This window comes from Caloenas nicobarica, chromosome 7 (genome assembly GCF_036013445.1).
Source record: "Caloenas nicobarica isolate bCalNic1 chromosome 7, bCalNic1.hap1, whole genome shotgun sequence".
Taxonomy (NCBI): domain Eukaryota; kingdom Metazoa; phylum Chordata; class Aves; order Columbiformes; family Columbidae; genus Caloenas; species Caloenas nicobarica.
The window spans coordinates 11,260,140-11,281,019 of NC_088251.1; the positions used below are offsets into that span (position 1 = coordinate 11,260,140).

Consider the following 20,880-nt stretch of genomic DNA (forward strand, 5'->3'; position numbering starts at 1 on the left):
AGCAGCAGGCTCCTGACCTAAGATCCCAGATACAGGAGTTCCCCTGTACCGACCATCAAACGCGATCAAACGTGTTCTTCCCAGAAAGATGAAAACCAAGGGCTTGTAAAACTGTGTCTGAGTCACAGACCTGGAATTCAGTGCCTCGCAATGGGAAGCCCTGGAGGAAAGACCTTGCTGAGAAGGGTGATGGTTAAAAGTCATCAGCCTGGAGCAGGTGGGGACTAGGGAGCATAACCAAGGCAGGAGGAGAAGAAGAGAGAGAGAGATGGTATCACACCAACCGGTAATAGGAAAACACATTCTGTAGAAAGCAAACAGCTTGTCAACATCCAGAAAAAGGTAGCAAAAGGTAAAGCACAGGTAATAATATTCCTCTCACTAGCAACATAAATAACAAAGCACTGGACAGTAGTCAATCCTCCTGATAACCCCACCACAGGCAGTATTACTGTCCTCAGTTAAAGACAAGGAATCACACAGAGAGCTGGTATCAGGCGTATCCTAAACCCATTACCACTCGTCAGCCCTTGTCTGGACAATAAACATGTAATGGCAGCTGCTGAGATCTCATCCACAGGGAGTTTGAAGCTTCAGTGCCTGTCCCGCAAGCCTAAAGGTAAAAAATATAGTCACAGATCCATGCAAACCTGGCTTATGTGAGAGGACCAGGCTGGTGTAGGGAAAGATGGAGACGGCTCTGCTCTAAAGCTGTGCTGAGGGCAAGCAGTGTTTGCACTAACAATTAGATATGCAAATAAGCACATTGAAAATTAGTGATGGTTTACTGTTGTCATGGAGAAAAAAAGCACCCTCCATTCTGGGTCAGACCCAAGCACTGCTTGTCTTTTTTTTTTTTTTTCTTCCCCTCATTGGTAAATAAAACTGCAGAGAGCACTGAAAAACCCATGACCCAGCATTTCTCAACAAGGCCTAACCTGAGACCAGAAAGGTTGAGACCTGGGGGAGACAGGAGCACAACATAACCCAAATAAAAAACCTCCCTGCATCATCCCAGAAAGGCAGGACCAGGACAACTCTGTAGACCCTCAAAAAGATCAGAAGGTAGAAGCATAGCCTGGAAGAAAACACCCACACCATGCAAAGGCCAAGCTGCTTCCCAGCACTGCTGCTGCTGGGGAAGGCAGATGTGGGGAAACTGAGGGCAACACAATGCACAAGGTACTCAGCTCTGATTCCCTTGAAGCTACATGGGAAGATCTTGTCTGAATGGAAATACACACTTGGCTTGAAGCCTCTCAGTGTCTTCGGCCATCCTTACAGTGGTCCAATTCCTTGTTAAATGATGGCTGCTAAGAGGGAAGAGGAGGCAATCAACCTATTTAGACTCAGCTTTCCCACCCTGTGGGTTTTCTTACAGGAGCAGCTGGCCAGAGCACTGCCTTTGTTCAAGGAGCCATAAAAAACACAGACACCACCCCCCCCCTCCTCCCCCAGCCCTCCTAAAATCCCACAGAAGAGCCAAGATAAGTTTATTATAAAAACCCTGACACAACCTTAACTATAGCATCCTGAATGGAAGACGATAATCTGATCTGTGTGTGAACTAGCTCCCCTTGTCTCAACAGTATTTATCTTACTTCAACTCCAGTTACAAAAGGATTGAGTCATGTAGCAGAGCCCGCCAAGTAACAAAACTGCAAGGCTTGCTAAAACTTCAGATTCCAGGATAAACGGGCGCAATCCTAAAACAGGTTAGAAGAGAGAGTCTCCACAGAAGCACTGGTAGCCAGACCTCTGAGCCTGCAGACAATGGTATTTTCTTCTGCACCACAGAGATTATCACAGCCCAGCAGAGGGGTGGAGGGAGAGGGTGCAGAGCACAGGGCTCTGCCCTTCAGTTCATGGTAACAAGTATCATCCAGGGCCCAAGAAACCTGATCCCGTAGCAACCTCATGTATGGAAAGTGCCCCAATCAGATTTCACTGTGTCAGGAGAAGAACAGTATTTACTCTGCATACAGATTAGTCACAAAACTGGGTCACTTCTTGCCTTTTCAGAGAGAGAGAGAGAAAGGAAAAAAAAACCAAACAAAACAACAAAACCCCAAACCAAAACAACCACCAAAAACAAGGCTTCTTTTTCAGATCTCATTGTGTCTCCCATCCAACTTTTAAAACTACATGATGCAGTATGGTCATTCACAGCTGTCTAAGCTGATCAAATGGCACCTGTATGCGTAAGGTTAAAGCACATTACACTCACTAGGCTTGCATTTCTTAGAATTCAGCTCATTAGCTACTTACCGGTTCTTTTCTAGTTCGTTGTGCGTAGACCTGGAAGATAAACAAAAATTTGGATTAGCCACTTTTGACCTCTTAGCACCAAAGTTCAGTTGCTGCAAGCTGTACAGATCCCCAGCGGCATATTGCAGTGTAAAGACAAGCAAATACATACATTACAATCTATAGCTACAACCTCAGCCTCTCTGTCAACAAGAGATTCCTCCCCTCCTAGGTCTGTATTTCTCTGCTACGTGCAAAGCTGGTACTCTTACTGGTGCTAAGGAAAACGTTCCCTGGAGACTTAAATGCACACAAAATCCCAGAGAGAGACAATGCTTGTAACAGGGGACCAGAGTCAGCCACTTCCAGACCACTTCTGGCTCTGCCACCAACTCGGTAGAGGGCTGCAGTTATGTTTCTTTCTGCTTTAGTTTCTCCATCCACCCTGTAAAAATATTAGTATCATCTGCTAACACAGGAGCTTATGGAGCATTAACTTCTGCACATCAAACACATGGGGACCTTCCAGCAGAACTGGCTCTGTAAGGACAACCCCCGGAGCCCTTTAGCAGTCACATGCCAGGTCTAGCAAACCTAGTGCAACTCCAGATACGGCCAGCATTTGAGCACAAAACGGGATGACCACTATAGCCATGTTTGCAAACATCAGCGGCGCTGAGCAGCACTTTTAGGATGCCTGGAAACCCCGCAGGGATTGAACCAGCACTGCCACAGCACTGGCTTGCAGCAAAGCAAGTGACCCATAAAGTGGCACTGTGACCACTTGACAAAGGAGGGGGCTTTGTCTTTATACCTGCCTGCCCTGCCAAGCCCGCTGCCCAATTTACAGGTCGCAGCTTGAAAATGAGACCAGCTAGAAACAAAAGGCAAATAGGCAAGTTCATTCTCCTTGTCTCCGTGATGACAGCACCAGTGGCAAAAAAAACCTGAAATTCTTTGAGGATTTCTAATCTAATGGTGTTACTAGTAAACCAGGTACAATTCTTTAAGATTATTTTAAAAGGATAGCCATTTAGCCAACATTTCTCTTTAAAAGAAGGTCACCTTAAAATAAGAGTAAAAGGAACCCAAGAGCTTAATAAAAAGGATCTATTTTCTGTAATTTGGCATCACATTTCTTCCGGAGCTCTGAGAAGATTATCCTCTATCCCCCATCTGGAGAATCCCACAGAGAATTCTACAATTAGGGAACCGAATGGAGGATGTGCTCCAAGGGAAACCCTGTCATAATTAAATGCTTCTCCAAAAAAAGGGAGGAAGAGCACTTAACAGGTGTTAGAACCTCACTGAAGTTGACAAATAAACGGTGGACGTCTGTGAAAAACAAGGTAAATGAGTCTTTGCTAGCCATGGCTGAGAGCTGCAGGTGGCCAGAGGAAAAACGAAACTTTACTGTATGTCTGTGCAAGGTACCCTGCGCAGCAGGATATGGGGTACCCTAAAGGCGAGGCACACTATGGCCCAACTCCTAAAGTAGAAGAAACTCCTAAAGCAAATCCTGCCCTCATGAAAAAGAGGATCCCTTAAGTCTGGTTCCTAGGAATCAGAGAAATGAACATAATATTTAGTCCAGAAAATTTCCCAAATCAAACCCACATCTCCCATAGAGCCTAAACCAGCAAAATCCGTTTGTCCAGGCAACCTGGATGCAAATTAACCCACCAGGGCTGAGCTGTGGCCCTTTAAAACCACTGCCTGTATGTTCTTTGGAACATGCTTATTGTTCTTATTTACAGTATGTTCCTGCAGGAGACTTTGTGCTCTTCTTGGCTATGACATTAGCAGTTATGAAGCCAGAGAAATGCAATGGCTTGAATGCCTATATTATATCGAGCCAATTATCGAGGCCGGCACTGAAAGAACAAAGTTTGGCCCACTGCTGTGAACAAAATTAAAACAGCAGGTTCTCCCTACTCCTCTCACACAGGAGACCCTTTATTACCTATCTGCCTTCTGATGAACAAGACAACCGAGAGAGGTCACAGGCTTTTCACCAAGTCAGGAAATTTACGCTGTGACTTTTAACCATACCGGTGGCAAGGAAAAAAAAAATCAACCCCCAACCCCCCTCCAACACTTTCCCAGTGAAGCCGAATGCAAAGGAAAGAATCTCAGCAATGCTGAATGAATCCTATGAGGGTGTTACTGCCCTTACCTGACTATACTTTGCTTAGTCTTCCTGAAGACAATATGAAAAGTTTTCATTTTTCCTTTCATCTAAATTTAGGAAAAAAACCCAACAAAACAACAGCACTGCTCCCCACCACCACCATTCACTAACTTTTATTTTCTGTGCCACTTTCCCTTTGCTTGGACAATGGATACAGGAAAAAGAAAAAAAAAAAAACAACAACATCTCTCTTCTGTTCATAATTCATTTCATTTTCTGTAGCTCTTGATCTAGAGATTAATTTTCTCTCCTCATCTTTGCACTGCACATGTTACTAAGATTTGTTTGGAGTTAAAGAAGGACAGTGCTGTCAGTGAAGTGGAAAAAAGTACTGGAACCTCTATTGATACTACATTCAGAAAAAAGATCTTTCCAATAGGTACAGAAACGAATGTAACTGAACCTCTTTTAACTGAGCTAGTCTTATCATCAACTGAGAACCTAGAGACTATCACCAGACTGAAATCAAAGCCCCATCCTTGTACACCATCACCAGCATTTTGATGGGTACAGGACGAACACCGCAGCTGTAAACTATTGCAGCACTTGAGGAACATTTCAGGGTTACTTGTAGCACACTGTGTTTACAACAGCGAGGAACTGGTGTGTTCAGTGTGATGCTGCTTTGCTGCTTTTCATAGTCAGTCACAGCCCGTGTCACTCAGTGAAATAAGGACACAGTATCAAGCACGGACCACAAACCAGAGGAATTCGCATCTCCACTGTCAGGCAGACAGGACAAGCAGGACCTTGCACCCACCTGCAAAGCTGAAACTGCAGCCATGCGGGTATGCACACGCTCAGATGAAAACAAAAGCCCAAGCGCATGTACCGGCACTGCTCAAAACCTCAGCTGCAATGTGTAAGTAGCTCAAGCACGAACTGTCCACAGGGTTCTCATTTAAAAGTCAGGTTTCTATAGCAGTCAGTTCTTTAACAATAGATTTAAAACCCTCAAACCAGTAACTACTCCTAAAAACTGAAGGAATATTATATAAGGAGGAGGATCCTGCTGACTACATTTTTAAAACAGCTTGGGAAAAGATCAAGAAAGAGTTTTAGAAGCTTAACATAAAGAAGGCAAGCAAACAACAACACAAACAGCAGAGCAGTCCCCATCACAATGTTAAAGAACAAAAAGCTGAAAGAGAAGAAACAGAAGTTTATCCCTCTTTACCCCAGATACCTGAAACTGTGTACAAAATAAGAAGAAACAGGGAAGCAGCAATTGCCAGTCACTCTAATTTAAGGTCAGATTCAACAACCTTTTTGAGCCCTGAGTCTGCCTGCAACAAGCTGTTGCTGAAACATCAAGCTACACTAAATTCCCCCAGTGAATGAGACATTGTAAATGATTTATCACTTTATCCGATTTTCTGTATTTAAATAAAATCTCTCCTACCATGGCAGAGGCAGCCAAACTTTCCCTGAGCACAGGTAAGCCAACAAAACAAACCGTGTCAGGGACAAAGAAGCTCTAAAGAGCACAGAATTCATTTGTCATTGGGTTTTTTACTGTAATTAAAATCACAAAGCTGCCACATGACATTAAACACAGCTGACCTTTCTAGTTTACACATTTAATATTGATAAATAGCCCAATGAATGCATTTTCAGCATATCTGCATTCTGGTTTGACTTCTTAGTGAGGTAACTATTTTCTGTTGGGAAAACACAGCCCAAGAGTCCTTGTCCTATGCAATACAGGGATGGCATTTAGACCCAATGACCCTGTCATCTCCTTGTACCTGGTCACCCTCCTGTCTGTATCTGCCTCCAGAGGAGCCCAGGACTCCAAGAACTCCATCTTGATCACAACAGACACCGCTGGCTTAGGAGATGCTGCTGGTCCTAAGTACTGTCAGGAAAAGGGGGTGGGAAATAAAAATGACCTCTTGCAATACATATTCTTAATGCTAAGACAGAGGCAGTGCTTCTCCTCCAAATTCACTCACCCCACTGTGCTTTAGCAAGAGATTAATCAGGAAAGAAATATTCCATCAGCTTGTGCAAACTGAGGCACAGTTACCTAAATCATGTTTAGCGAAACAGCAAGAACATCCATCCACAGACCAGGCCAACCGCTTTCTGTTTCACTTCTCTCAGGTTCAGCCACGTCTGCTGCTTATGCATCATCACACCACTTACAAACTCATTCTTCTTCATTTTACAGACCTTCCCCACCTTCTGGTTCTGCTGACACCCATTCACTTGGCCACCAAATTCCCCTGCAGGAAATCACAGAATCACAGAATGTTAGGGATTGGAAGGGACCTCGAAAGATCATCTAGTCCAATCCGCCTGCCAGGGCAGGAACACCTAGGTGAGGTTACACAGGAAGGCGGCCAGGTGGGTTTTGAAAGTCTCCAGAGAAGGAGAATCCACAACCCCCCTGGGCAGCCTGTTCCAGTGTTCCGTCACCCTCACTGAGAAGAAGTTTCTTCTCAAATTTAAGTGGAACCTCTTGTGTTCCAGCTTGAACCCATTACCCCTTGTCTTACTGTTGGTTGTCAGCCAGAAGAGCCTGGCTCCATCCTCGTGACACCCACCCTTTATATATTTATAAACATTGATGAGGTGACCCTTCAGTTGCTTCTTCTCCAAGCTAAAGAGACCCAGCTCCCTCAGCCTTTCCTCATAAGGGAGATGCTCCACTCCCTTCATCATCTTTGTGGCCCTGCGCTGGACTCTCTCCAGCAGTTCCCTGTCCTTCTTGAACTGAGGGGCCCAGAACTGGACACAATATTCCAGATGAGGTCTCACCAGGGCAGAGTAGAGGGGAAGGAGAACCTCTCTCGACCTACTAACCACCCCCCTTCTAATACACCCCAGGATGCCATTGGCTTTCTTGGCCACAAGGGCACAGTGTTGGCTCATGGTCATCCTGCTGTCCACCAGGACCTCCAGGTCCCTTTCCCCTACACTGCTCTCTAATAGGTCATTCCCCAGCCTGTACTGGAACCTGGGGTTGTTCCTGCCCAGATGTAAGACTCTACATTTTCCCTTGTTATATTTCATTAAATTTTTCCCCGCCCAACTCTCTAGCCTGTCCAGATCTCGCTGGATGGCAGCACAGCCCTCTGGCGTGTCAGCCACTCCTCCCAGCTTGGTGTCATCAGCAAACTTGCTGATAGTACACTCAATTCCCTCATCCAAGTCATTGATGAATATATTGAATAGTATTGGTCCCAGAACTGACCCTTGAGGCACTCCACTAGATACAGGCCTCCAACCAGACTCTGCCCCATTGACCGCGACTCTCTGGCTTCTCTCCTTCCGCCAGTTTGCAGTCCACCTCACTACCCGATCATCCAGTCCACACTTCCTCAGTTTTGCCGTGAGGATGCTGTGGGAGACCGTGTCAAATGCTTTGCTGAAGTCAAGGTAGACCACATCCACCGCTCTGCCATCGTCAATCCACCTTGTTACATCTTCATAAAAGGCTATGAGGTTGGTCAAACACGACTTCCCCTTGGTGAAGCCATGTTGACTGTCCCTGATGACCCTCTTATCCGTGATATGTCTTAAGATGGCACCAAGGATAAGGTGTTCCATCACTTTCCCAGGGATGGAGGTGAGGCTGACCAGTCTATAGTTGCCCGGGTCCTCCTTCTTGCCCTTTTTGAAGACCGGAGTGACATTTGCTTTCCTCCAGTCCTCAGGCACCTCTCCCGTTTCCCAAGACTTGGCAAAGATGATGGAGAGCGGTCCAGCAATGACTTCAGCCAGCTCCCTCAGCACCCGCGGGTGCATCCCATCTGGACCCATGGATTTATGGACGTCCAGATTGCTTAACTGGTCCCTAACCCAGTCCTCATCAACTGAGGCAAACTCCTCCATTGCCCTGCCTTCCTCTGGGGCCTCAGGGGTACGGGGCTCCTCAGGACAGCCTCCGGCAGAGTAGACAGAGACAAAGAAGGCATTCAGTAACTCTGCCTTCTCTGTATCTTCTGTCACCAGGGCACCCACCCCATTCATCAGTGGGCCTACATTGCCTCTGGTGTTAGTTTTATCTGCCATGTATTTGAAGAAGCTCTTCCTGTCGTCCTTGACCCCTCTCGCCAGGTTTAACTCTAAGGAGGCCTTAGCTTTCCTACTCCCTACATCCTTAGCTCCCTACATCCTCTGACAACAGCCTTATATTCTTCCCAAGTGGCCAGCCCCTCCTTCCATGATTTGTAAACCCTCCTCTTCCACTTGAGTTTGCCCAGCAGTTCCCTGTTTAACCACGCAGGTCTCCTGGCTCCCTTCCTTGACTTCCTGCACGTCGGGATGCACTGATCTTGAGCTTGGTAGAAGCAGTCCCTGAATGTTAACCAACTATCTTGGGCCCCTTTACCTTCAAGCAGCCTTGCCCACAGGATTTCCCCCAGCAATTGTTTGAACAGGCCGAAGTTGGCCCTGCTGAAGTCCAGGGTTGCAATTCTGCTCGGTATTCTGCTCCCACCACAGGAGATTCTGAACTCCACCATCTCATGGTCGCTGCAACCAAGGCAGCCCCCCACCTTTACTGCTTCAACCAGACCCTCCTTGTTAGTGAGGACGACATCCAGCAGCGCACCTCTCCTAGTCGGCTCCTCCACCATTTGCATCAGAAAGTTATCGTCAATGCACTGGAGGAACCTCCTAGACTGAGGCTGGCTGGTTGAGTAGTCCTTCCAGCAAACATCAGGGTAGTTAAAATCCCCCATAACAACCAGAGCCTGTGACTGTGAGGCCACGCTCAGCTGCCCATAGGCGGCTTCATCAACATCCTCACTCTGATCTGGTGGCCTGTAATAGACTCCCACAACAGTGTCACCCCTGCCAGCCTGCCCCTTAATTCTCACCCACAGACTCTCAACTTGCTCCTCAACCGCACCTGGACAGTACTCTATACATTGTAGTTGCTCTCTCACGTAAAGAGCAACTCCACCACCACGCTTGGCCGGCCTGTCTCTCCAGAAAAGGACATAGCCATCCATGACCACATTCCAGTCATGTGAGCTGTCCCACCATGTCTCTGTTAATGCCACCTTCATTCCCCAAGCCAGGATCAACCAACCCTTCTGGAACCAGTGAACTACATTACTGCTCTCTCTTTTATGCAAGTTCTTCCTCAGAAATTACTCCTATTGGAAATAGCCAAATGACAAAACAAATGAAATGAAAAGGAAAGGGGATCAACAGCTTTTTTCAATTTTAAATCCACCTGTGTCCACAAAACAAAACTTACTGGCTGAAGAATCCCAGTGTTTTGCCAGGGTTTCAGGCAGCAGTGGATCAACACTGTAAGCAGTCTACGAAACCAACTGCACAAGCCATCCTCTGGGAAGCCTATGGAGAAGCTCCACCAGTAGCAACATGTGAGGCTTTCAGACAAACAATAGCTGTGCAAGAGTCAAACCTTCCTGCCCAGATGGAGATGCTCGAGGGCTGAGTTTCTAAGGGAGGTGGGAACCCATCTCAGCCCCGGGAGGCACAGGAGCCTGTGTCTTGGGGGGCTGCACAGGAGCCTCCAGAACCCAGCACCTTATGGTAGTCAGAGCTGCCAAGAGCTCCTGCAGTGAGGACTGGGACACAGCTGAACAGGAGATGGCAGAGCTGGAGGAGAAGCCCTTCTGCTGCCATCCTTATGCTCTTTGCAAGTACCAGCCTCAAGTCCAACAAGAGCCTCACTTCAGCAAATCTAACAAAACATTTTCCTTCCAAGAGATGCTAGAGACAAAAGTTATCTTAGTCATTACTGTCCCATGATCCCCCTACACTGTCTGGCCTTGAGGTCCAGAATAAATGCTTCTCCATGAAGAGCTGAAGTGAGGTGACAGAACAGACTGTTTCACCTTCTCACTGACGCCAGTGGAGATGCACCAGATTAACCTGGCCCCAAACCCTGGCTAGTTTTTCTGTCACTCTTAGATGGACATGATATCAGATTCCTCCCAAGGCTCTGATCAAAGCTGTTTTCCCAGAATCAAGCCAGACTCCTTCCAAAGTTCACATTCTCCGTCTCCAACAGAGAAGGCAATGCAGCCATACTGGCATCTGTTTGTGTTTATTCATCTTTGGAAAAGGTGAAATGGCCCCACAGTCTTTTTTCAGCTCGACAAGGGGAAAAAGGCTCCATGCAGTTCACAACTGCAGGTCACCTGCCCCTGGGTTTCTACACAGTATCTTGAAAGCCTCCTGCAACACTCAGTCAAAAACAACTTTAAAAGGTACACTGACCACACACATCCCTTGAAGAAGTAAATGTCTTCCAAGCCACCTACAGTATTTACACAGCCCCTCTCAGTTTGGTACTTCTTCCTCATAATGATGATTTGTTTGCAACACTTCTGAAACTAACTCTTCCCTAACATTTCTATGCAGGGGGGACAACAGCAGCACACAGAAAAGCTAAATGATTTTCCCAAGGTCATACAAGAAGCCTGTGGCAGAGCAGGGTACTTAACTTGGGTTCCCTGAACCCCGGGGTAAGGTGTTGATTTGTGGGGTGCTGGTCTCTGAAATCCCAGAGAGACATCTAATAAGGACATTTGTGCCATCTGATTCTTGGGTCAAACAAAATGACAGAATCATTGTAAGCTGCAAGTGGGAGAGAGAAAAAAACAAAACAAACCACACACACAGAAAACAACAAACCAACCCAAACCTAAACCAGCACTCCTATCTTGCCCACTTTCTGCCAAGTGAGCCAACCCTACTGTCAGACACCACTGTACGAGGTGCCAAAGAAGAATCTAAACTGGGATCCAAGCGCAAAGTAATATTAGTTTAGTGATAAAACTAATATGATAGACACATTGGGTGTAACTCTCAGGAAGGGAAAGAACTGCAGCTGCAGTCCCAAACAAAGCACACTGTACATGTTCTGCTTTTTCAGCACAAGGGAGGAAGAAGCAGAAAGACAGCTCGTCCCTGCTGAGCACCATGAGTCCCTTCCAGTCCCAGAGCTGAGCTCCCCAAAACCAGAGCAATACCCCAATAGGCAGCACAAGGTGGCTCTCTGCAGGGGAGGGGTTTTCCAAGGCAGGCCACAGAACAGCAAGAATGTTGTTTTGTTGTTTTGCATTCACTGCTGCAATCTGGGTCCAGCAAAGAAGCCCCCAGCTGGCCTCCCTCCCCGCTGCACAGGCTGGGAGCCAGCGCTGGTGAGGGTCTTCTCCTGCGGCACCTGAGACCCTACATGCAGAGGCTGGTCCCAGTCCCAAGTGTTGGGGGAAAACTGCTCCATCTCGTACACTCCCTCACACAGGGCCCTGCACGGCCAAGAGGAACCACGTTTGCCGAACAAGCAGCTATTCAATATTTTGTTTTCTCCTCATTGTTCAACGTGTGGCCCCAAGCCAAGCCCTGCTCTGAATACAGAACCGGTGGTTTCCTTACAGGCTTTCTGACAGGCTCACCGAGAGCAGTGGCTGGGCAGTTCACAAAGCATGTTTATTGTCAAGCATCCTCACCTTCCAAATCAGCAGCTGAGAAAGAGGGAAATTAGTGTTGCAGCTTCTTGTCCCTTGGAGTGCCTCTATGAAGGCCTCGAAGGGCCTGGTTTTCTGGGCCACTTTACAAACTCAAAGCATAACTCCCAACTGGCAGCCCTTGCAGCTGTGCATCATCAGCACTTCCACAGCTTAGACCCCAGGCTCATACCTTGGAAAAAATCACGACACAAGGAACAGACTAATTGGGGGTCTCCTGTGACAAGCCAGGCTGAAGGGGACTTGCTGACTGTAGACAGAGCTGCTGACAGGGGCCAGGAGTGAAGTGAGTTCTCCAATGCGCTATTTGCTGCTCCATTCATCTGCTTTCTAACTTCTGAGACAAGTGAGCAAAGGTCCTATAGAAATCACCTCCTTCCCTTCCCAGCCCACAGTTAACCACATCAGAAGGGGCTTGTGCAGACAGATCAGATACAAAGGCTGATGTATGTTCATTTTGGGAGGTATGTTAGCAATTTCAGTAGAGAAACCCTGGCCCACCTCCCTTGGACACGCAGCAGCCAACATCATCTACAGTGATTTACAACTTGGCCAAATTCAGGTAGATTCTCACAGGTCAGGAAAAAGTATATTCTTTGCCTTCACCAAGACAAGATTCCTGTCTATGATCCACGAGGCAAGAGAGTTTGAGCTTTTTGCAGACAGATTCTGGACCTTTTTTTTTTTTTAAAAAAATATATTGACAAAACCATGTTTTTCAGGACCTGGTGAGGAGAAATGGCAGGTGGCTTTACCGTAGCACCTCCAAGCTCCTCCACAAACAGAGAAAAGCATGGCCCGACATGAGGACAGGAAAATACAGACACTTTCTCACACTAATGTCAGGTGTGCACCGTCCCCCAGGTCTCTCCCAAGTGCTACCTGGGAAGGACAGCCTCCTCACACGATCATCATAAACAGATAATTCAAAGCAAAATGAATTATTTAAGTAGAAGGAGGCACAGACTTCATCCATACCCTGCTAACACCTTAATATCTCTGCTAATGACATTTCTCTGTTGAGTATTGAAGTGTATTACACAGCAGGGTAAGGCCTGGCAGTGTAGAAAGCTCTACACAGTCCCTGCCCCACTGACACCCAGCAGGCTTCATGAGTCCCACTGTATGGTCAGGGACTTGGTCTTTCAAGGCCCCACCAGAACCAGTATCAGAGTTGCTAATACCTGCATGGCAGAGAGATCACAGTGATTGAAAGAAAGAGAATAAAGGTACAGGAGGCGATTTTAAAATCTACCTATAAAGCTTAGGATGCTAAGTCTCGCCTTCTATCTAACAGCCACAAGCTCCAAAACACCAGTTCTGCTTCCTGAAAACAGGATTAGAAAAGTGCGTGCATTACCCCAACGTACAGATGGTACAACCCATGTAGGTCATCTGACGTGCCCAGATCTTGCAGCCTTTCGGCAGCAAACACAGGAAACGATCCAAGGGCCCAGCATGCCAGCCCTCTGCCCTATACTGTGCTTCTTCCCACACATAACACTACCCTTTCGAGGAAGATGGACATATCCAGAAATAGCCTTAGCAATGTCATCTGCAGAGCAACAGCCTGTTTGGGGAACGTGTATTTCTCTGCAACATGCATCTGACCTAAAGAAACTGCCTTTGGATGCACTGGGGAAAATCAGGCTTTTTGAGTGACTGAAATGCACTTTGTTTGAAAAGAAACTGATGGCATTTGTATGGCTGCAGGCCAGGCCAGACTTTCTTCCCTTCTATTTAGACTTGTTAGTTATCTCTAATGTTACAACTATATTGCTGCAATACTGTGCCTGGAGATGGAGGGCAAGGAAATATACTTGAAAATACATTAGCATCACTGTTAGCTACACACTATATTAGGAAAACTGAGGCATGAAGACGTACACAGGCTGCAACAGCATCAGGAAGAGAACCCAGATGTCCTGATGTCTGGGGTCATATTCTCTCAACAGGGACATACTCATCTAGCATCTGGGAGATCCATGTAAAAGGAAAGTTAAGAAAAACAGAATAGCTCTGATTTCTTCTGTTCTTACAGTTCTGGCTCACAAGCAGCAGCAACTAACATGAAGGCAGCAAGGTGGCTACCTCCCACTGCTCCCAGATGGCCAAGCTACTTGAGAAACAGTTCAGGAACTGCTGCAGTTTGTAGCCTAACTGTTAAAGTCAAACCAGAACTGGTGCCGTGTTACCTTACCATATCTATACATTGCTTTACGGCTGCCCAAGCACCTGGGCATGATGACTGGAGTAATAGTCTCAAGAGCAATCCCAATGTCATCCGTCCCTTCCCGTAACTTCTTTCTTGACAGTGTAACAGATGGAAGGAGATAAACAAGAACTGTTCGGAAAATAATTGACTTATTTATGCAGAGGAACTTTAATCAAAACTGAGGCAAAAGAATTGCTCTTGGTCCACGTGCCTGCTTGTCACAGAGCAAGCAGCAAAGTATAAACAAGTAATTAAGATAATGTTGGAAATCATCTAGGCTACTTCAAACCGGATTCATAAAGCAACCAAACTGCAGTGAAATCGCTTTCATATCAGACAATGGAAGTACAGTAGGTAACACAAAAATAAGAGATGGGAATATATCCAGCAGGATGGAAAAAGCAGGCCTGTTCCCTCCGAGCTGATCGAGAAGGCAGCGCCTTATAGAGAAGAGATCCAGGCAAAGGCCAGCCAAGAGCATAGCTCCAGAGACCCACAGGCTCTGATCAAGAGAGACCAAAATAGTCAACAAAACCAAATCTTTGTTGGTTCAAAGAGGGTAGGGAGTAGGAGCCACCGCTCTCAAGAAACAGAAGCCAGTCTCTGAATTTGGGCAGAAGTTTGTCAGAAGGGATCAGGAGATGAATAACAGCAGGAACTTCAACAAGCAAGACAATTAATTCAGCAGCATGACATGGACTGGGCTGTTTAAGTCAGAAGGGAAATGGATCTGAAAGCTCAAGCAGGGGCATGAAAGGAAAAAGTCAGTCTTACCCACAGACAGGGGAGCAGATGGAAACAATGCTACAGGTGACAACCAATTCACTGCCAGGCAAAGGATCAGGTCAGGTTAAACAAAAGCAGGAAGGATAAATCCCTGCATGTGTTGTGGACGAGGCATTACACAGAGAAGATACAAAAAGGGTACAAACATAGCGAGAGGGGAAAAAACCCCAAAACACCTCACAAACAAGGAATACTACTTAAACCAGGGAATTTACTGTACTCTGAATAAAACGGGAAGAGAAAATGAAGGCATTCCAGGAACAGATGACCCGATTTGGCCCAAATACCCTCCCTACCATCCCAGGGCATCAAATCTCTCTAAGAGCTGGGGCTAACAACCTTCACATTTCAAAAGACCCTAAGCACCAAAATCTGAAGTTTCTTGTCACTGTGCCAGCGCTGCTGTCAGTGATGCAGATCAGCCCACAGCCGTTGCAGCACCGCTTTACCTGGGTAGAGTGCTGCAGCATGAGCCCTGACTAACAGTCCTCCTGCTGCAAAAACAGCATGCTCCTGCAGAGGCTTTCCCCCAAATCTGGGAGGACAAAGGGACCACAAGCCTTCAGCCACGGAGAGCAACGATTCACGGCAGACAGATGCTGCAGCAGCGAATTATAGTCAAGTTGGAGATAACATCGAGAACTGGGCCTGCTTCTAGTTTACACAAAGGCCTCTCTGCACAACTCGGACAGTCTAAACAGACTACAAATTTATATTTTACACCCACCGAAGGTATCAAAGTATAAATCCAGCCCAGAATCATGCGTTTCTGCATAGACTCCCTGCCACATGGATCTCCCTCTGCATGGCTATATTACTAATACACAAAGGAAAGCAGGAACTGCAGCTCTGCAGGATGATCCCACTTGGAGGGCTATAAAATAAACTTGGGTGGCAAAGGGGAACACAGCAGGTTCCCCCATGGGAACTGTCAGCCCTAGTGCTTTTGGAGGTCTCATTCCTCACTAAGGAGTGGGGCTTATGCTTATCATGCCATTCGCTGGGTTCACCCTCACTTTCTGTATTTTGCCTGGTAACCTGTCAGTTGTATTGCAAGGCAAGCATCACTGAGAAGACACTGCATACAAAACCTCAGCTACATGGGCTATTTTTTTTTCCCCCAAAATCATTGGCAGGATGTCAGCTTCCGTAGATCAGCAGAGAGAAGGGAAGGTACAACTTAGTGCCAGCAGGTTCAGGAAGTCCAGCATCACTACGACTTGCTTGTCTACACCTGCAGACTGCATTGGGGCAAATTACATCGAGCAGGCAGACAGGATGTGCTGGGGCCAAACTGAGTTATTTGAGTACAGCCCTACCTGCCAACCTGCTCTGATCAACTGTACCCCAGTATAAACCTACAGAAGAAAGTAGGATTTTAACATGGGGTGATTTGCCTCTCATGCACGGGCCAGCAACCCATTTTCCCAGTCTAACGCTCAAAACTTCATTGTGCTTTCTCAAAAAGAAGTCTAACTATAGTCAATATTGCTGGCCAGTCCCCTTCAACATCTCTAATAGAGAAGTATTCCTTAACAGCTCAGTCTTGTCCTGTTTCTCTTTCTCGGAAAATATACTCTCTACTGGAAGGCAAGATCCCACCTCCAACTCTCTCTTGACGAAATTTCAACAACTGCACAAAGATTCCAGATAGTAATCTCACTGTTTGTACATTAACAAAACGTGGCATAAATCAAAACACGACACAGCAAATTCTCTGTATTACACATGTGGCTTTGTACTATACGAAACAGAGCGAAATCCTGAGCCATCACATCAACAGAGCTCCCTGGCACTACAAGGCTTGAGACAGAAAGCACAGGCTCTGTCCCCAGCGTATTACACAAGGACCAGATTCTAACCCACCTACACACAGCGAGTCAAAACTCAGCTCCCACTAGCTGTGTAGTAAGGTGTGATCTGGTGCGAGTGCAAGCGGCTAAAAAAAATCCCCCAAACAAATAAACAAAGTACAATCCAGAAACAAATAACAACTGATAGAGGCTGGGAAGCAACAAAGCTGTCAACAAAAAGCCTCAGAGATCAGCCCTCTGGGATGTGAGGAAAGGGGTAGGGGCTTTATGCAGAAAAGTAGAACACCACGGGCTGACACAGAAACCCACTCTTTCAGGAATTTCTTACCCAAGACAGGCAAACCACTCAGCCCCCTGCACCTCCTCTCCCCCAATAGAATCAGAATTACTGCACTGACCTAACTCCAGAGGCTGTAGGAAGGACTGAAAATTCCCAGGTACTCAGTGATCCGTACAATGGGGGTGCAGTGAGACTCCTCTGACAGAAAAGATGTAATAAATTTAAAACTGTCCTTAAGCAAGTGTTCACCAAGCCACCTACTCCTCCCCTGCACAGCGAGGTACCGCTGCACAGCACCGCTGTTCGGGTAAATCATGCTTACTTATGCACCAGACAGCCAAGGTTGACTTGCAGCTACACATGCCACATCCTTTTAGCTTCTGCGCCCGCGTTTGTGAACCTGTGGCACATGAAGCCATCACCTGAGGCACATGAAGTACCTAATGCACACCTACCTGCCCCCATCCTTCCTCAGGGGCACGGTGAGCAAATTAAGCTTAAAGCCAAGAGTACTTGAGGGTTTCAATAGTACAGCCCCCATCCCTCCCCCCAAAAAACAGCTTTAAAGGTTATGAGAGTAGAGGGCTACAGAGAAGATTCAGCAGAAAACCAAGTGATAGGATTCAGAAGTGTGGAAAAAAAGTTTCAAATGGGGCAGAGGAGAGCGCAACAACAGAGAAAATAAGGAGCTGCCACTAGAACAGCCAGAAGAGCAAAGAAACCCAGACACCCAGATTTTCAAGACACCATGTCCAAAATCCCTTACCATACCCATTACAGCTGCTGATTCCAAGCTCTGCAGTCAACCTGCTACCAGACTGTAGATGTCTGAAAGGCCCTTGGTAAGCAGCCTCAGACACAAGGGAGGATAAAGGGAAGAGAGGAAAATGAAAGGAAAAAGAAACTGGACAGCGACCAAACCCTCCCCCGTGGAACTGAGCAACAGATCCTTTGAGTGCCCTTAACAACATGGGCGTCCCAGGAGAGCTCAGAGCTCCTAGAGCTGCTGGGAGGGTGCTTGGCATTTCCCCAGGATCAGACCAAAAAATAACAGGCTTTTCTACACACCTGAGAGTCTAAAAAAAAAAAACCCAACACACAAATGACAATACTGTAATGTAATTTCAGATACCGTTATAAATCTTAACTTCATTAAACTGATTGTATTATTGGGGGCGGGGGGGGGAGAAATCATTTAGCATCCCTGCTGTTTATTTTATTTCCTGCTGACACAACAATTTAAATTGATTAAAAAGTCTTCTCAATTATTTTCCAAAATGTATAAATATCAAACCAATCTAATCCTAACTATAATGAACTTTTCAAATATCTGGGTCTATTCAGAACTGCATATGTAGGGTCTGTAAGAGCAGTTTCCAGTGACACAGAATGCAAGTTACTGTACTCACAGAACTGTACTCCCAGCATGGACTACTTCACTCCTCTAGCAAGTTTTTAGAACTCAGCTTCTGTCCCAGATACGTCTTCAGAAGGAATGAACATTAAATAAGTGATACTGCATGTTACAATAAATATCTGCTAATGTTTCCCCTCAGTCCAAAAACCAGGAGACACTTTTGCAAGAGTAAATTTAAATAGAGAGGCAAAATTAAATTCGAATTTAATATGGGTTGGCTAATTGATTTGTTTGGTTTCTTACTTTTAGATATGTGTTAAATGGGATATTTTTAAGTTTCCTTTGTTTATTACAAGCTCCAGGTCACAGTGACTGTGATCCTCCATATACTTTCGCAGGTGGGTCATTTTCAGTACCTAAATATCCCTGACTAAAGCAAGACCACATATTTTGAAACATTTTCAGGTTTTAAATTACAGCATGCAATACTATACCTTTAAAATACCCACGCAAACCAGTACACATACATATAGATGATATCCTGAGGATTGCAGAACCCCCCTGCAGCACTCTGCATGCTGTCGGTTGCACAAGTGAGACAAACCAAGGAAGAGAGAATGTGAGCCAAAACATCCTCCTTTAAAAATGCATCATGTAAATTACAAATAAAGCAGCAATGTTTTCCCTCTTATCTGCACACTCGTTTAAAGTAGAAAAAAATTATTTTGGGAAACTATCATAGTTCTTTAAGAATAAGATTTGCTTCACCATTGCCATCCAGAGCTGGGCTGCCAGTTCCTCGGGACTATGACAGCACAGGGCCCGCTGGGAAGAAATAGCTGTCATGTATGGCCTGCAAATGCTGAAGGGAAATACTTGGATGTAAACTATCAAATAAAGAGCATCTAGGCTCTGTAAATACCCTGTGCCACATAATCATGGATTATTTAGTTCAGTAAAGACCAGCAACAATGTATATGTGTCAACTTCTGAAAGTGTATAAATAAAGAAAAATAGAAAGAAAACAACTGTGCTTTGCCAAGGTTGCTTGAGAAACATTTTTACAGGAGGCTTTTAAATGACAAGATCTGCACAAGATCTAAATGTGCCGTTTCTCTATACTAATTAAACCTTTTGAGACCAAAAGAATGTAAGAAAATCTCATGTCCACGCATGAAATGTAAGTTTTGTCCTCCATCAAGGACTTGATATTTAATTCAAAGTCCATCTAAACTCCACTAGACAGAACTTACTGAATTGTCCCTTTGATTTTAACAGGAAGGGATGATACAGAGCCTTCCTTAAACAAGGCTGATGCTATACTCGGTGTCACACAAAACACACTGCACTGAATTTGGAGGCACCCTGAACTTCACAGTTGTCACTTCCCGGCACTGCAGCCATCTGGACGGCCTGCCATCTCCTGCAGCAAGCGCAAGCTGCTGGGACTTGCACTGAAAGAAACTTCCATTTCCAACTGTGGGTATAAGGTCCGAGCTCCCCAGAACAACCACTCTGGTTTCTTCCCGGAGCAGACCTGACGCTGGTCACTCCCTGAGGCTGAAACAAGCACGGGGGGCAACACACTGGATAACGCTCTCACTCTACACATTCAATTTGGTCTCAGTATTCCCTGTACAATGAAGGTTTTGAATAAAACTAGAAAGTACCTTTTCTGCTCCTCTGGTGCTTTTCACCCCACACCAATCTATTCAGCCCGTCATGCTAAACGGCCCAGTGGGCTGGCCTCAGCACAGCAAGGCGCCCCCCGAGAGCTGTGCCGGGGGGCTCTGTGTCGGTGGGGCACGCTGAGCACCCGGGCTCCAGGGACAGGGACTGCTCGGCGTGCCTCTCGAGCCTGCAGCCTGCTGGATGAGGTGCTCCTGAGGGGGATGTGCTTCCAGCCCTCCTCTGGAGAAGGGCAGGTTGCCATGACAAAGGCCTTTGAGAGAAAGAGGTGTGGGATGGAAAAATAATATGTGAGAAACCCAGAGGGGAAAAACACAGAACTCGGTTCAGCATTGGGCATCATTTCCCAACACAAAGTCACGGGGATTTGGGACTTTGGCTCATGGGAAACAGTAAAGGGCTACAACTGCCCTGAAATCAGGAGAAGCTGGATGAAGGAGGGAAGCAGCTGTGAACACGTAGCATACAAAGAGCTCAGGATATGCTGATCCTGATGAAGAAAATTTCCCCACAGCAAGGTGTCCTCACCTCACTTCAAACAACCTTTATTATCAAATGCTGCCGATGCAGAATTGCTGCAAGCAAAGGCACCTTTTCCCTAGGCCTTTACAGGTCCTTCTCAACGGCCTTAAGAAAGCTTTAATCACCTGAGCCACCTGCCACCATTTTAAGGATTGCACAGGCCTTGCTGCAGTAAAAGCAAGCTTGCAATTGCCTTTTCAAAATTATACTTCATGTTTCTAAAGTTTCTCTATTCCAGAAGGTCTCAACAAGGTCTTGAACAATTCTACACAAGGGAGCAGAAGAAAAGAAAGAACAGGAACAAGAGGTGAGAGGCAGA

The 20,880-nt window shown here is 46.2% G+C and overlaps 1 protein-coding gene across 2 annotated transcripts in view; it reads right to left on the reverse strand.

Annotated features, from left to right (window-relative positions):
* MXI1 (MAX interactor 1, dimerization protein) overlaps positions 1–20,880 on the reverse strand; it is a 59,267-nt gene that overhangs the window by 26,965 nt on the left and 11,422 nt on the right. For both annotated transcript variants that reach the window (XM_065638777.1, XM_065638779.1), the window contains exon 3: positions 2,269–2,298. In XM_065638777.1, the coding sequence (XP_065494849.1) occupies positions 2,269–2,298 (30 nt within the window). The remainder of the gene's footprint in view (positions 1–2,268; positions 2,299–20,880) is intronic.